This window comes from Pristis pectinata, chromosome 19, assembly GCF_009764475.1.
Source record: "Pristis pectinata isolate sPriPec2 chromosome 19, sPriPec2.1.pri, whole genome shotgun sequence".
Classification (NCBI taxonomy): domain Eukaryota; kingdom Metazoa; phylum Chordata; class Chondrichthyes; order Rhinopristiformes; family Pristidae; genus Pristis; species Pristis pectinata.
The window spans coordinates 37,291,762-37,309,558 of record NC_067423.1 but is presented as its reverse complement, the minus strand read 5'-3'; the positions used below and the strand labels follow the sequence as shown (position 1 = coordinate 37,309,558).

General features: G+C 43.2%; 1 protein-coding gene across 1 annotated transcript in view; it reads right to left on the bottom strand.

Annotated features, from left to right (window-relative positions):
* Positions 1–17,797, bottom strand: part of pde3a (phosphodiesterase 3A, cGMP-inhibited) — a 412,539-nt gene that overhangs the window by 56,933 nt on the left and 337,809 nt on the right. The window contains 1 exon segment of the mRNA XM_052033932.1: positions 127–212. Coding sequence (XP_051889892.1) covers positions 127–212 — 86 coding nt within the window.

Genomic DNA, 17,797 nt, shown 5'->3' with positions numbered 1-17,797 from the left:
ACTGTGAGGGGGTCAGTGAGACTGACTATGAGGGGAAGACTGACAGAATTGATGTATTATTGACACAGAGTGACTCTTCACCCTCTGCCAATGGAGTGAGAATTGGAACATAACTAGAAAGCTTACCTGTCTGGTTCAGTGAATGCACCGCTGTCTCCACTCTTCCCCCCGTGCTGTCTGAGTGTGTCAGCTTGCTGAACGGCCGACCACAACTGCAACATCAAACAGACAGAGGTATACATCTTTAATCAATGTGTGGACCTTCGTGTCATCTTCTGCTCTTTCACTTCCAGGTTTGCAATCACTATTCCAGGTGGGGGCACTGCCCCCTGCTGCTGCTGCTGTTCACCTCCATGTTTCGGCAGAGTCTGTGGCTGCAAGGCTTTCACCAGCACTGCCTCAACAGGAGGTAGGTGGAGGCCTTCTCCTCCATGTGACCAATGACCTTGTACATGACTGACATTCTCCAGTTTGTGCTGTGGTAGTGTTAAACTAATTCCAAACAGATTCACAGGCACAAATCCACATCCTCATATACATTGTATTGCTATCAACACCTTGCCTTTAAAATCCTCATCCAAACCATTCCGAGGCTTGCTCCTTACCTCTGCAATCTCTTCTTGACACCCCCCCCCCTCTGAGTTTCTGTCCGTTGTCCACCTGTCCCCCTCATCATAACACCATGAAGTTCAGAGTCTTCAGCGACCTTGATCTCCGCCTCTGAACTTGATTTTCTTTTCAATTGCTCCCTCTGCCCCTTTGGAGGCATTGTTGCTACACTGCTCTCCCAACTCCCCGATCAAGTGCACCACATTCATTCCCTTCTTCATCTTCAAGCACATGGAGACATATTTGTAAGGTACCTACATTATGTAAATGCAAGTTGGTATTCCAGCCACTTTGTTCCATTCTACCGAATGCATTTAGGAAATAGCTATCATAGCCAAAGTAATCATATCAAACTTCTCAGTCATGATCAGAATGGTGAACAGCTTTTTTCTCTCGAAAAGCCAAGCCTGAGAAGTTTTTGGACATTTCAGTTGAGTAGAGACCATGGATATGGATATAAGCAGGACTCTTAGATTGGCAAATGGATGCAAGGAAAATGGAAGGTTATGGGCTGTGCAGGAGGGAAGGTTTACATTGATCGTGGAGTAGGTTTATATAGGTCTGCACAACATCGCTGGCTGAAGAGCCCGTATTGTGCTGTACTGTTCTATTTTCTGTGGATCACCAATAAAACCAATTCAGGAGATGCTGCTTTAATCCGTGCATGGTGAGAATGCAGGACTTGGTAAACAAAACTGCTCAGCTGACGAGCAGGTAGCTGGATAAACACATGGGAAGGGGGCGAGGGATCAGGTTGGCTGAAGAAGGGTGGAAGAACAGTTGTACCAGTCAGGTTTAACGATCTGGTTCTATGTAAATCCATGTAGGTTTTCAGCTTTATATCTGAGTGTGCTTCAATGATCAACATTGACCTGGCATTCAACTTTAGACAATATATAAACAAGGCTTCGTCTAGACTTCGCTTTCTCACTAAAACCACTGTTCCATTCTAAAGTATTCTGATCGTAACTTTTAAGTGTTCTGATGTACTTTGACTGAGATTGAATTCCTTGTGACTGCAACAAGTTTGAAGATTCATTCCCATTTGCCCACATCAGGATCTGCCGACACTCACACTTACTCATTCCACACACTTCTTCAAAGGGACTTTTCCCATCCATTGTAAATTACCCTAATTTTTTATTGTTTAGCAATGATCCCAATCGATTATTCAAGAACTATAAAAACATGCTTGATTTAAGTTGCACCAACTATGATGAATGGAAAGCAAAAGATAACAGCAGGTGTGGGGAATGTGAAATCAAAATAGAAAATGCTGGGGATACTGAGCAGAGTAAGTGACATCTGTGCAGAGAGGACTGCAGTCTGAAGAAGGGCTATTGATCTGAAACCAGTCCACAGATGCTGCCTGACCTGCTGAGCATCTCCAGCATTTTCTATTTTTACTTATGGTGGATGGAAGCAACATCTACACAACCACCCAGTCCTGAGGACAGTTGCTCAAGGACGCCATCTCCAGCCTAAATGGACACCTGTTCTACAATGCGCATCAAATAATATTAGCTGGACAATATCAGATAATCAATATCAGATGATCAGTATCAAATGGACACTCTTTCTACAATACACATTGATCAATATCATTTGACAAAATATAAATGCAGAGTTTGAACACCACAGAAAAGTTGCACATTTACTCTGAATGGGCAGAAAGTATTAGCCAAAATGGCAAGAACAATTTTGATGGTTGGCATAATGGACTGGTATCATCACTAAACTTAAATCACTTGGACTGACACAGCAAGGAAACAGACCCTTCTGCCCACTGAGTCCATGCTGACCATCATCCACTCGTTTACACCAATCCCAAACTAATCCCATTTTATTCTCCCCACATTCTCACCGACTCCCCCCGGATTCTACCACTCATCTACACGCTAGGGGTAATTCAGAACAGCCAGTTAACCTACCACCCTGTACATCTTGGGGATGTGGGAGGAAACCAGAGCACCTGGAGGAAACTCATGCAGTCACAGGGAGAACATGCAAATGCCACACGGGCAGCACTTGAGATCGGGATTGAATATGGGACACCGGTGCCGGGAGGCAGTGGCTCTATCAGCCGCACCACCATGCTATCCTGAATCTCATCTGTAGCAGGAAGATAACAAGGAATTCTTCGATATCCTTATTATTTTTTCACTTTAAAAACAGTGGTGGGAATCCTTAACTGACTAAAGTGGAAGTGGCTCCTTAAAATGGTGGGTAGTGACTTGCCATGCTGTTGTCACCCATGCTGCTGTTGTGCAAAGGTAAGTGTCTTCAATGCAGCCCTTCTCCCAGCCCAACCACCAGGTGATAGCCCAATAATAATGCTCTTTTTAAAATGCTAAATGCTGCTTTCTGGACTGTATTGGGCTAAGCACACATCAGGGTAGAGAGAAAGAGCAGTAGCTGGATAACTTTCCATGTCTTCCAGCTGTCTCTCATTTCCTTTGGTCTGCTGGGACACCTGTCTTGGGATTTCCAGTGTAACGGGAAGTGCAAGGCCAGCAAGGAGTCTGAGAAACTTGTCCTGCTTCCTCAACAATGTAACCCAGGCTCAAGCTCAGTAGAGAATTGAAAATTCAAGAGAAGAACATTTGGAGATAGACGTTTCATGTAGTGGATGGCTCCATCCCATGATTATTTTGCAGGGACAGCACATCGGAGAATCCATGGCATTGCATCTCCAATGATTCAAGTATATTGATTATATTCAAGTATATCGATAACTGATTGGCACTCAGTAGGAGTGACAATCATTTGTCAATATACTTGAACGTCCTCAAAATTTCCTTTCCTTCCAGGCAAATCACCTCATAATTGAGGTTTACCACGGGGGGGGGGGGGGGGGGGGGGGGAAGAATCAAATGGCGTCGTAAAAGCATGACTCCAACATTTGCACCAACACTGATCCCATTTGAACTTACATTCCGTAAATTTCACTTCCATTGTTTGCCAAATTCATTTTAATTAATTTTACACATAATAGCACGTGAAAGATGTTTTATCAATTCTCAACTCAATTATCAGATTGGCTCCGTGATAGTAAAGGTAGTTACTTCACCACCCTTTGAAGTAAGTCCTCTACTTTATTCAAACAACTAGTGAGGATACAAATATTTAACAATGTTATCAGTTTATCTATTATCAGCCTATGGCACTGATCACCATTAAGAAAGAAGATGGACTGTTTTAGAAAGGCAGGGACAGTGGTTGTTCTGTGTGGGACAAAATAATGGTGTCAATTAGTGGGAGATTTTATTACTTAAACTGTACGTGGACAGAAAGAAGGCATTTGGTTAATTGTGTCCATGCTGAATGTTTAATACAGTGTTAACACCATTAGCCTGTATGGCACGGTGGTGTAGCGGTTAGCATAACACTATTACAGCGCCAGCGACCCAGGTTCAATTCCCACCGCTGTCTGTAAGGAGTTTGTACGTTCTCCCCGTGTCTGCATGGGTTTCCTCCGGGTGCTCCGGTTTCCTCCCACATTCCAAAGATGTACAGGTTAGGAAGTTGTGGGCATGCTATTTTGGTACTGGAAGCGTGGCGACACTTGCGGGCTGCCCCCAGAACACTCTTCGCAAAAGATGCATTTCACTGTGTATTTTGATGTACATGTGACTAATAAAGATATTTATCTTATCTTATAAGATTGGGGTTTGGCCTGGACCAATATGGCCACGGCAAGTCCATTCCTGATTAAGGCCCAAGTACTTAAGGTTTGTTCCCAACCTTACTTGATGCAAAACCCCGCCATCACCTCTTTCCAGGTCTGCCCTGTCTCTCTTTCTCTCTCACATTTTCCTAAGACAAAGGTAGAGGCCTGTTGTGATGCTGACTGTCCTTAAACAATCTGTGACAATTTTGACTCCAGTCATTGGAAGATTTTGTCACTCCCTAAACTAAGTTGATTTTTGTTCAGGTTCCTATGTGGCCTGCTCTGATTAGAATGCATGAAATTACTTTGTGTTTTACAATCCCTTTTAAATAAATATCCATTGGAACTATTTATATAATAGCTGTCAGGCCACATTCGGTTAATGTTAAACAGGTTCTCTTTAATTTGGTTAGAGCAGAGTCATTAACGTCCAGCAGGTTCCACATCTTCTTTGGAATCCAAAAAATATGTTGAGGTTTTGTTACTCTTCCCTTGCGACTTACCCTCGAGCTTTTTTGTAGATGCAAGACCAGCATTTATTGCTGCAGCAAATGTAATGGTGGGCTGCTTTCTTAGACTGCTGTTGTTTGAGAGGTGCAGGTCCTTCCCCACTAATGGAGTTTCAGAACTTTGACCAAATAACTATTGGTATTGGTTTATTATTGTCACTTGTACTGAGGTACAGTGAAAAACTTGAAGGCTCAATAATACATTTCCAGATTGGGGGGATAAGGGTGGAATGTATCCAGGAGGGGAACTTGAATACGATGATGATTTTCCCTACAATGCTTTCCTACCTTTCTATGCAGCACCAGAACACAAGAAAATAGGAGCAGGAGTCATAATAATACTTCAAAAGATGGTGAAGTAATTATCTTTACTATCACGGATCCAATCTGATAATTGAGTTAAGAATTGATAAGACATCTTTCCCATGCTATTATGTGGCACCAGGCCCCTCAAGCCTGCCCCACCATTCAATATGGTCATGGCTGATCCATGCTGGCCTCAACTCCTCTTCTGTGTCAGTTCCTCAATCTTTTAAATATTTACCTCTCTCCACCTTAAGTGTATCTAATGCTCTAGCCTCTGCCACCCCTCAGCAGCAAAGAATACCAGAGATTCACCACCCTCTGAGAGAAGAAATTGCCACACACCTCAGTTTTAAATGATCAGGCCCTTATTTTGTAACGATGTCCCCTTGTTCATGACTCTCCCACTAGTTAAAACATTTCAACATCTACCTTGTCAAGCCCCCTGAGGACGTTATATCTTTGAATAAGGTCACCATTCATTCTCCTGAACTCCATGGAATACAGACACAAACTGTCTGACCTAACCCAAATACTCCAACTTTTATTTTGCACCTACAGGCTTTGCCGTCATTGAGAATGGGGATCTCCTTGGGACATATTCAAGAAGTATCTAGTTGAACACTTGAATTGCCAAGGCGTAGAAGATGACAGACCACGGGCTGGTAAATGAGTTTAGTGTAGCTGGGTATTGGATGGTCAGCATGAACATGGCGACATTAAGCTTGGTGGTTCAAAAAAGAAGCATTTAAGTGGGACAAGTACCAGAAAACTGCTTCAATATCACAATGACTGTGAAATCTGATGCTAGATTTTTGGGCACCATGTGTGTCTTTTGACCTTTGACATGCTCCAGCTGTGACCTCTTTTAACATCACACAGAAGGGCCCGTTCTGTGCTACATATGACTCATATGCTTACTGTATGTAGCACAGAAATGGGCTAATCCATGCTGGCCTCAAACCACTGCTATCAGACTTCTGAACCAATCACCTCTTCCCAGTGGAGCTGCCACATTCTCGTACTCTTAATTCTTTTGGCTCAGAATTAGGTAATTATCTCCATTCAGGCGGGACTTGTGTTTTGACGATGTGCAACGTTTATAATCATTCACTTGTTGATAAGGAAACTTGTTCAAATAAAGCAGTGTGTGAAGGATTTCCTTTGGTCTGATTGATTGGACTGTGGTCATAGGGCCAGTGGGAAAGCAGGAAAGGTACCGATGGGCTTGTAGGAAGGCAGGACCATGATGAGTCCATTTGCATGCAAATCGGGATGCATACAGTGTTTGTCTGCTGCATTATTCGATGACTCTAAATGGTCCATCATCTGTTTAACTACTATTCCTGAGTGGATTTGGCAGGGCCATAGAGTGTGGTTCTGATCTGATGGTTGTGGGATTGCTCAGCTCTGTCACTAGCCTGCCACTATTGTTGCTCCATATTCATATCACCCTGTATGCAGCTTCACTGGATTGACCGCCTATTTTTACTGGTGAAACAGGATGCCCAGCCATTGTGACGGTGGATCTGGGGACATGTCATACCCAGAGAATCGTAACTTCTAGCCGACATTAACTCCAAATGATCAGGGAACGGTACCCAGACTTAAGAACAGCTTCTTCCACACTGCTATCAGACTTCTGAACAAATCACCTCTTTTTGGTAGTCCTGTCACATTCTTGTACTCTTAATTCTACCTCTCTCGGTTATTCCATTATTGTCACCTTAGCATTTCTTTTTGCACTACTTCAGCTTGCACGACAAACCTTTGCACCATTCTGCTGTTTTGCACTCATCACTGTACTTATTATTATCATGTGTACTGTTTATTCTGTGCAAGCTAGGAATTTCATTGCACCCTGGTGTATATAACAATAAACTAATCTATCGTATCATTAATAAATTAGTGACAGCAAATAAAAACAGTTGGCACAGTGGTGCAGCGGGTGGCGCTGCTTCCTTACAGCACCAGAGACCCAGGTTCAATCCTGACTTCTGGCACTGTCTGTGTGGAACTTGTTCATTCTCCTTGTGACTGTGTGGGCTTCTTCCGGGTGCTCTGGTTTCCTCCCACTCCAAAGACATAATGACATGCTGGTTGGTAGATTAATTGGCTACTGTAAATTGCTCCTGGTGTGGTGGGTGGCAGGAGAATTGGGGAGAGTTGATGGACATGTGAGTGGGATATAATGCAGAGAAATAAGTGGGGGACTGCGATCACAGGTTTGACCAGCCAAACAGTCTTCTTCTACATCATGAAAAAATATAAAATGAAATATGAATATCGGGGGCTAGTTTCAAATTTCTCAGGAACAGGTGGGGAATATTGGTGCTTTCTGATATTGGTGTTGGTTGATTATTGCCACTTGTACCAAGGTACAGTGAAAAACTTGTCTTGCATACCATTCATACAGATCAATTCATTGCACAGTGCATTGAGGTAGTACGGGGTACAAACAATAACGGAAGACAGAGTAAAGTGTCACAGCTACAGGGAAGTGCGTTGCAGGTAGACAATAAGGTGCAAGGTCACAACATGGTAGATTGTGAGGTCAAGAGTTCATCTCATCGTATAAGGGAACCGTTCAATAGTCGTATCAGCGTGGGATAGAGGCTGTCCTTGAGCCTGGTGGTGTGTGCCCTCAGGCTCCAGTATCTTCTGCCTGATGGGAGAGGAGAGATGAGAGAATGACCTGGGTGGGTGGGGGCTTTGATTATGCTGGCTGCTTCACCGAGGCAGTGAGAGATATAGAGTCCATGGAGGGGAGGCTGGTTATGTCAGCTCATATCAACTCACTTTCATAAATTGAAGCACCCAGCCAAGTCCAACTGTTCTGCTTATTGACTGTCCTCATCAGCAAGGGGCCAACATTATGAATGGCCAGCTGTGCAACGTTTAGAGAGGTCATAGATTTCACATACGATGTGATCTTGAAGCAGTTTCATTTAAATGTTCCTTTTTTTGAACTAAAAAGCCAAGCTTTAACATAGAATTACACAACACCCTCCTCTTTATCTCCGTAACAACTTTAACTTGTATTTATATAATGCCTCTAATGTAATAAAATGTCTCAAGTCATGTAACAAGGATCTCATCAAAAAGCATAAGTGAACATCAAGCCACAAAGGGGAATATCAGAACAGATACACAAAGTGTTGATCCGAGAGGTCGATTCAAGCTGTGTTTTAAAGGAGGAAAGAGGGGTTGAGAGACAGAGGAGTTTAAGGGAGAACATTCTTGAGTGCAGGACAAAGGCAGTGGAAAGCACACTTGCAGTGGAGAAAGTCATACAGAGGGATCACAAGAGCCAGAATCACAGCAACAAAGAGATGTAAAAGGCTTGTAGGAACAGACGGTTGAGGGGAGAGGTGTCTTGGGAGGGGGGTTGTTAGTATGAAGGGGTATGTAAGGATTTGAAATGGATGACGGCTTGTTGTCAGGAAGAGAAGAACTGCTGGACAGTAACCACAAATGCAATGGGCCGTTGAAGCTTGCAGCCTCTCCCACTCCTGCACCTTCTGAGATGCCCGCACTGCGTCAATTCTAGCCCCTTTTGCAACCCTAATTTCATCACCTCTCCCTCTCTGTGCTATATAAATACATGTCTTTGTTGTTGATAACATGCTGTATTTAAAAGGGATCATTCTTTTCACATTACCTATCCTGTTCCCTGTACCAATAAAGTAGCTGTCAGTGCTTCTCTAAATATTTAGCGAGGAGGAGTATCATACTCGTGAAAAAGTCAGTGAAGGCAACACACAATCTGGTTTTGACTTTAAACACCACATTAAATTGTTATTGGACATACTTTCAGTTGTGTTACGTGATAATATCTTACTATTTTACCATATTTGACTTTACTCGTTCAAATATTTATCTCATTTGCACTCTCCAAGGGGCTTTCCTTGGTCATGTTATCTCAGCTGACAAGCTTGGAGACTGATATGATACAGTTATAGCAGCTGCACACAACACAAGACGTATGTTGTATGTTTTGGAAAAGGGAGCAACGTTCATATAACGTACGAAGGTACATTACAGTTTTAATCTAAATGAACGCTGATACACGGTAAGGCTGTGATGTACACACCTGTATAATGCCACAATGTATGCAGCCAAACAATAATGCCAAAACAAGTGCAAACAAGAACAGTCTTTAAGATCCCATTACCGCCACATGATTTCTCCCACTTTGAAGGGAAAGGGCAGGCACTAACTGCACGTTCACCTCCAAGCTGTACATCATTCCTTCGTCTGCATAGGGTACAAGTAAGGGCAGGCACGGTAGTGTAGCGGTTAGCGTAACACTTTACAGAGCCAGCAACCCAGGTTCAATTCCGGCCACTGTCTGTAAGCAGTTTGTATATTCTCCTGGTATCTGCGTGGGTTTCCTCCGGGTGCTCCAGTTCCCTCCCACTTTCCAAAGATGTACGGGTTAGGAAGTTGTGGGCATGCTATGTTGGCGTCGGAATCGTGGTGACACTTGCAGGCTGCCCCCCAGAACACTATGCAAAAGATGCATTTCACGGTGTATTTTGATGTACCTGTGACTAATAAAGATATCTTATCATCCCTACTCAACAACACTGGGGGAATATCTTTTTTTATTTTAAAAATATACTTTATTCATAAAATATATATAGAGGAAATACCATCAGTACTTGGCTTTCTTTACATTCATTTGTGTGATCAAATCAACACACACTCTTACAATGCATTAAGGCAACTCATGTTTCCTCTTTAAACAATGTACCCATGAAGTATTTGAGAGGTTGTTACACAGGACCCAGCTCTTCAGTGCCCAGTGGCGACAGGAGCTTAGAATGTGGTCCTTCCCTACAGAGCCTTTGTGGTGGCTGCACCTTGCTTCAGTACATCTCTCAGCCTGTACTCCCGCACCTTGTGTCAGTCAGCAGCATTCGCGTGAGGACATTTCATTACGCTGGAAGACCAACAAGCTTTAGGTGGTCTTTCATTGAGTTGATGGTTTTCCAGCAGTAGTTGATGTTTGCCTCAGTATGCCTTCATGAGAACAGCTCAGAGACCTGCGAGTCCTCAGTTACACTGCTGCTTGGAACAAACCTCGACAAGGTCCATCTTTTTCCAGAACTTCTTGGCAAGCACACAGTCTAGGAGGAGGTGGATGATCACCTCATCCACAATGCAGACACCCTGAGGGCAGTGTGCGTTGGAATGAGAACACTTACTCTGAGAACACTCAACTTTACAAGAACATTTGAAGGTTGGCAACAAATGCTAGATGTGCCAGAAATGCCCAAATCTGGTAAATGAATTAAAACTCTGCTGCAATTCTCTGAATGTCACAGCACACAATGAGTATTCTGTGTAAAGCACAATTCATTATATGCATCATTAACTGCTGTTGGAAGACATGGTGAAAGGTACACATTGGTCTGCCCAAAGCTCACTGGCCTTCCAGAATGTTGCAGACAGATACATTCCAGGATCCAGGAACTTGTGCTGAGGGATGCATTGAAGTTTGGAGCATAGAGTCTATGGGGAAAGTCCACAGTTTCAGACCAATCCCCAACCTCCCACCCACCCCCACCTCCTATTGCAGACTGAGGGACTAGATCCCATGTAAAAAATGCCCTTAGACTGCTTGCTCTAGATGTAAAGTAATGCTGATGTAAAGTGGGTCTTCATGGAGGTATTGTTCATCACCCACAATGATCTGCATTGCACTACAAATGGTGACTTCCTGAACATATTGCACATTTGAAAGTTTTATGAGTAAAGTACATTTTGGGGGGAAAAATGCAGCTATAGTTCATTGTATGTTGCCGCTATGTATGCAGCCACATGTCCAATGATAGCAAACATCAATATAATGGACAACTAGTTGTACAATCCTATAGTGCAGTTTGTTGATGCAGATACTGTGCCCTCAACAGTCTGTAAGGGAGGGAGCTCGGTGAAGGGTGGCAGTAACATGTATGAAGGCAGGATCCAGTTGGTGAGGCTCTTTGGAAGGACTGGTGGCAGGAATAGCTGACTACCACATCATAAACAAGACAGGCGAGTTGCTTGTGTGCTTTGCAATGACCATGAGTAGTCCTGTTAAGTGCCTGGATTATTTGGGAGAACCCACAGCGAAACTAGTCACCAACCATGGCATGGTGAAGCCTATAATGTCCATAAAGCCCGAGCTGTAGTTGCCTGGCACTCTAGCCATCAGGAGGATGGGACAAGTTCACCTGTCCTCAAGTAGATCTCCTCTAATGCAAATTGAGGATATTACGCATGGCTTCAGCTTCCAACCGGAAGAACCCGTGCAAGGAAATAAGGAGCCAATATGACCTTGGACAGAGAATGGTTTAGCCATGGTTCAATCTCTGCCAAGGCATGTGGCAGATCCCCCACCGCCCCATCACAATCTCCCTGAAAAGCCTCAGGCGTTGGTCTGAATGAAGGTAGACATTTGACATCTGACATCTGACTTGTGTGCAAGAGCAATTAGTGTCAGTTCTGCATCAAAAGATCTATTGATGCGAGGGTTTTGATGGGAGATGTGGTATTGTAACACGATGCTGCACAGCACTCTTAAAAGATCACCAACCCTTAAGGGCACAGTTCCCAGGGCAGCTAGACATCAGCAGCGCACCATCTACCATGGGCTGCAAGGGGAAAGAACCACACATGCTGGAAATCTGAAATAAAATCTTGCTGAAAACACTCAGCAGGTCAGGCAGCATTTGTGGAAAGAGAAACAGGGTTGATGTTTCAAGACCCTTCATGAAAACTGGTGAAGACACCAGCAGGATAAACTCTCCTGGATGGAGCCTTTCCTTCCCCCCTCTGATAAGAAATTCAGGCAGGAGGAGAGGGGAGAGATGAGGATGCAAAAAGGCTTCAAGAGGATGGGGACAAATTGATTGGGCAACAAGATGGAAGATTAGAAATCAGTGTGGAAAATTGTGAGGTTATCCATTTCAGTTTAAACAAAAACAAAAATTTGGGTATTTTGTTTTTAAACAGTGAGAATTTGTTAACTGAGGATGTTCAAAGGGGCCTGGGAGTCCTTGGATACAAGTCACAGAAGGTTCACTTGCAGATGCAACAGGCAATTGTGAAGGCAAATGTTACATTGGCTTTTATTGCAAAAAAACTTGAGGACAGGACTAGAGATGTTTTACTGTTGTTATGTAAGGCTTCGGTGAGACTACACCTGCATAAAAATTTGGTCTTCTTACACATGAAAAGATATAGAGAGAACACAAGCAACGATTTACCATGCTGGTTTCTAGAATGATAAGTCTGTCATATAAGGAGGAATTGAACAGGATAGGCCACAGTTTTTGAAAGTTTGGAAGAATGAAATGTACAAAATTCTTAGATGGCTCAGATTTAGTAGATTCAGGAAGAACAGTTCTCCTGGCTGAGGAGTCCAGAGGTCACAGTCTCAAATAAGGCATCGGCCATTTAGGACTGGAGTCTGGAGAAATTTCTTCACTTAAAGAATGGTGAATCTTTGGGATTTTCTTTCCTGGAGAACCATGGAGACTCGGTCATTGATTGCAATTAAAACAGAGACTGATGGATTTCTGGATATTAAGGGAAACAAGGGATATGGGACAGGGCAAGAAAATGTTGCCCGAGGTAAAAGGTCAGCTGTGATCCTATTGAATGGCAGGACAGGTTTGAAAGGCCAAATGGCCTCCGCCTGCTCATATTATTGGAGTCATCCTTTCAGAGAACCACAGCCTTTGAAGCACGACTCCTTGCAAAGGGAGGCATACATGACCTCTGACTCCCTGAATATTCTGGCAGGTAGGGCCTTCTAGCTGGATCCCCTTCCTCTCTCTTCCCTTTTTGTTCGCAGCATGACCTGGTTTTCAGGCTCTGTAATCTGCCTCCCTGTCACGTTGGCAGCCCAATGGGTCTGCCACCAAAGCCCGCTGATTTGGTACTTAAATTAGGTTCCTCGGGCACACTCAACACCCCAATTGAATTATACATTCTCCAAAAAGAAAACCATGCTTCTTCTCTTCTTCCCTTTCCTAGCCTCTTTTTTTGCTACCTTTTCTTTGCCCTTTCTCTCTCTCCTTACCTTTGACCCATCCCCCAGTGGATCTGCTCTCCCCTCCTCCCCCGCACCTGCCTATCACTATCTCTTACCTGCATCTACCTATCACCACCCTGTGCCCACCCCGCCTCCCCTCTTTTGTCCACCTATCGCTGCTCTGCTCTTCCCCCCTATATATTGGGCTTCCCCTTTTCCTATCTTCAGTCCTGAAGAAGGGTCCTGACCCGAAACGTTGACCGCCTGCCTTTCTCCACAGATGCTGCCTGGCCTGCTGAGCTCCCCCAGCATCAAAGTGTTTTTCATCAGGCTAGACAGGGTACATCCTGAAGTCTAAAGAGTACCAACTCAACACCAACCCAGATGCAAGTCTTTAAGGATCCCTTTAAATGACTCAGATGGTATATTGGTTGGGGGGGGGGGGGCAGTTCCACCTGCTCCTAAATGCAAAAATACCCAGTTGCATTGATAAAATCAGCTTTTCACATTGATTGGTATTCTCAGCTACCTACTCTGCTTGTCCATGTACACACCACCACTGCATCCTCTAATCTGTGAACCAGTTTGAGTATTACTGACAACTCTGCACTCCAAATTCACAATTGAAATCGGAAGCAAGACAGTGTTATGTAAACAACACTTCACTGCCAAGGAAGCCAAGAGCAATTGTTGAAGTCCATGCTAAAATCTCAGAAGTAACCAAAGCTTTCATCACAATTCGCAATTCTATGGTGAACGCCATCTCCCTGGCCCCACACTTTATCTCTGGAGTATCTCGACAGTAAAGGCACCTATATTGACTATAGCTCTGCCTTCAATACTATAATTCCAAGCAAACTCATCACCAAACTACAACACCTGGGATTCAACACTTCACTCTGTAAATGGATCCTTGACATCTTGACCAACAGACCGCAATCAGTGAGGATAGGCATTAACACTTGTGGCATGATTATTCTCAACACTGGTGCCCCACAAGGCTGCGTCCTCAGCCCTCTACTCTAGTCTCTATACACTCATGACTGCGTGGCCAGATTCTGCTCTAACTCCATCTATAAGTTTGCAGATGATACCACCGTGGTAGGCCGTATATCAAATAACAATGAGTCAGAGTACAGGAAGGAGACAGACAGCTTAGTGACATGGTGTTCTGACAACAACCTTTCTCTCAATGTCAGCAAAACAAAAGAGTTGGTCATTGACTTCATGAAGGGCGGCGGTGTACAGACACCTGTCTGTATCAACAGTACTGAGGTCGAGAGGGTTGAGAGCTTCAGGTTCCTAGGAGTGAACATCACCAATAGCCTGCCCTGGTCCAACCACATAGATGCCATGGCCAAGAAAGCTCACCAGTGCCTCTACTTCCTCAGGAGGCTAAAGAAATTTGGCATGTCCCCTTTGACTCTCACCAACTTCTATCGATGCACCATAGAAAGCATCTTATCTGGATGCATCAGGGCTTGGTATGCCAACTGCTCTGCCCCCTGTGACCGCAAGAAACTGCAGAGAGTTGTGGACACAGCTCAGCAGATCACGGAAACCAGCCTCCCCTCCATGGACCCTGTCTACACTTCTCACTGCCTCGGTAAAGCAGCCAGCATAATCAAAGACCTCATCCACCCTGGACATTCTCCCTTGTCCCCTCTCCCATCAGGCAGAAGATACAGAAGCCTGAAAGCACGAACCACCAGGCTCAAGGACAGCCTCTATCCTGCTGTTATAAGACTATTGAATGGCTCCCTAGTATGATAAGATGGACACTTGACTTCACAATCTACCTTGTTATGGCCTTGCACCTTATTGTTGACTTGTACTGCATTTTCTCTGCAGCTGTGACACTTTACTCTGCATTCTGCATTTTACCTTGTACTACCTCAATGCACTGTTGTAATGAATTGATCTGTACGAACGGTATGCAAGACAAGTTTTTCACTGTACCTCGGTACAAGTGACAATAATAAACCAATTGCAATTCCAAATTCTTGGTTGAAGAATACATCAACCTTTTCCAGACAAAGGCTTCCCATATGAAAAGAAAGCAATACAACTGTCCTCCATGTAAACCCTCCATAGTTGGAATATAGTCTTTATAATAACTTGGTTTAAATTTCATGAAAATCATTGTCTTACTGGTTATATTTTGTTACCATAACTAACCAAAGCCCTGTCGTTTATTGAAACATTAGGTGGAGATGATGGGAGAGTTTTGAGATCTGGTTTGGAGGCTGCTCTTTCAATAGTGCTGCTTATTCCGGTATTATTTTTGTGCCATTCAGAATCCTTTTTCTCAATTGGTGATAATTGAGGCAGCAATGGCCAGTTTTGCTGTTGCCGTTCTGTAGACCAAGCTCTCAGAAGGCAAGCCATAATCTGTCGTTCTCAAACAATTATAAATTGGCAAGTTAGCAAAGACCCAGTTGCCATTTGCTGGTGGAGGGGAAGGAACCTAACTAAGCTAGAATATGATGAAAGCAATCACAAAATGTTGTGGGAGGTGAACAGCCAAATCAAAAACACCATCTCACTGTTGCACAGTACTAATTTGTTCACTGTAAGAACAGGAGAAATACATCTGGGATACAACAAATAAGCCTTGGTTTAATGAAGGTTGTTACCTAGCTCCTGTAAGAGCTATAACATTAATGCATCACCAGTAAGTGATGGTGAATGGGACTAGAGTTGGGGGAGTTGTCTTCTCATTCCCCTAATGACCCTCACCCAATTGTCTTCTGGTTAATACAACACATGTGTTTGATTTGTGGGGTTCAGTGCACTATGAAGGGAGCCTGCAGGTGCCTTTTTATGTTTTACACAGTTATATTGCATCCTAGGAGGGGCAGCATGTATAGCATGTACCCATTACCCTGTTAGGCATGCTGACAGTGGACAGCAAGGTGGTGGTAGGGCTGGTGGGGGTTGGGGAAGGGGTGCTGTTGAAGCTTGGTCAAGATGTACTTGATGCAGGAGTTAATCTTTGTATCCAAATGAGATTCTAGCTTTCAGCAATTCAATAATTAATTCTCACCATTAAAAGCTTTCCATTTTATTTTGACCAGATGATACAGCTGTGTTGTGACCGCTTTGCTTTTAACGTCAATTACATTTGTTCTATATGTTGTCAAACTCAAAATAAAGTTGAGAAACAAAAGGACAGAACGTTTTCCCAAAAAGTAGGGCCTTACTAAACTCTAGCCTCAACCTTCCAATGTCAAGAAACTCTGGGGACTGAAAATAAAAGAATGGGCTGGTTCAGAATAGGCAGCTATTAGCATTCTCTTCCTCAATATTTTTAGGTAATGACACATCTATAAAAATTAAGTTCCAGAGCTCAGAATTATGGAATATACATATATGTCTTTTCATGGCCCATGGTTCTATTTTCAACAAAATTGTCTCTTTATAAGCCTCTTGGTTTGGAACAGACTCTTTCTGCAAATTGGATAATCTCTAAACCCTCCTGTTCACTTCCTACAAGCTCCTACTGGCCTCAGAATCAGACTCATTTGTGTGTAATGTTTGGTGGCATTGGCTTGACTTACACCTTCTATTTGTAACATATTGCCAATCATTTTAAAGTCACATTTTACCCCAAGATCTCCTCTGTTTCGACATCTGAATTCAAAGTACAGAAGGTAATTTTTCAATATGTGAATGGATATGGTGAACAAATATGGTGATTCCTTGACACATGTCACACTGTTCAAAGTTAGCCAGCATTGGGTTCAATAATCTTCCTGCTGACATGAGATTTGACATGACAAAATCCAGGCTTTCACAACAGTATGCTCCTAAGGGAGTGCTGCACCAACCTTGCATGGTAGGGCAAACCACAATTCCTCTTAGTCCTCTTAGATGTATGGGAGAGATACCATTATAGTTCTCCAAAGAAGAACACAAGTGCTGGTCAATAGTTTTATCTCAGCCAACTATCCCCTGACTGGTTATTCATCATGTTGTTTGAGGAGTTTATTGTGTGCGAAGTTGCATATCCGCAGTATCTCAGGAACACTTGACAATGAAAGCTAAACTGCTAATGACCTTAGTGCATCTTCAAGTTCTAAATTTGTACTGTTCACTCATGAAAATTGTCTTGAAATGGAAAATTAGACATATCCTCAGCTAATTTCACTTTTAATTTAAACAAAACCATACATACACAGTCTGAACAAAATTAGATTCAAGAAAATGTAAACAGGGGTCACTCTCAGAGATTACAGCAGTGTCCATTAATCATCTAAGTTGATGAGGAATCCTAAGCATTATTTCAAGTGCAGAGAATTCTCCCAAGTTCCTGGCCATCAGTCACCACTCAGCAAATGCCATCAACAAAAGGATCAGTCAGTCATTTTTATTTGGGGTTCAAGTTTAATGTCTTATCTAAAATTATGCACCTCCAGTGATGCATTCTCCCTTGATGTTGCAATTTAACTTGCACGCCTATGTCCTGGAGTGGTTGCTAAAGGTCCAATGGTACTTAACAGAAAGGAATGGATAGTCCTTTCCTCAGCAACACCAAGTAAAACATCTATTACTTGATCCCTCATTTCCTTTATTGTTTGGGGATTTTAGTGTGTGCCGACTTGGCAGATGCTGATTTTTCAAAATGAATTCATTTAAAAACTACATTATGTTTAAGATCATAAAATAATCCTTATGTTT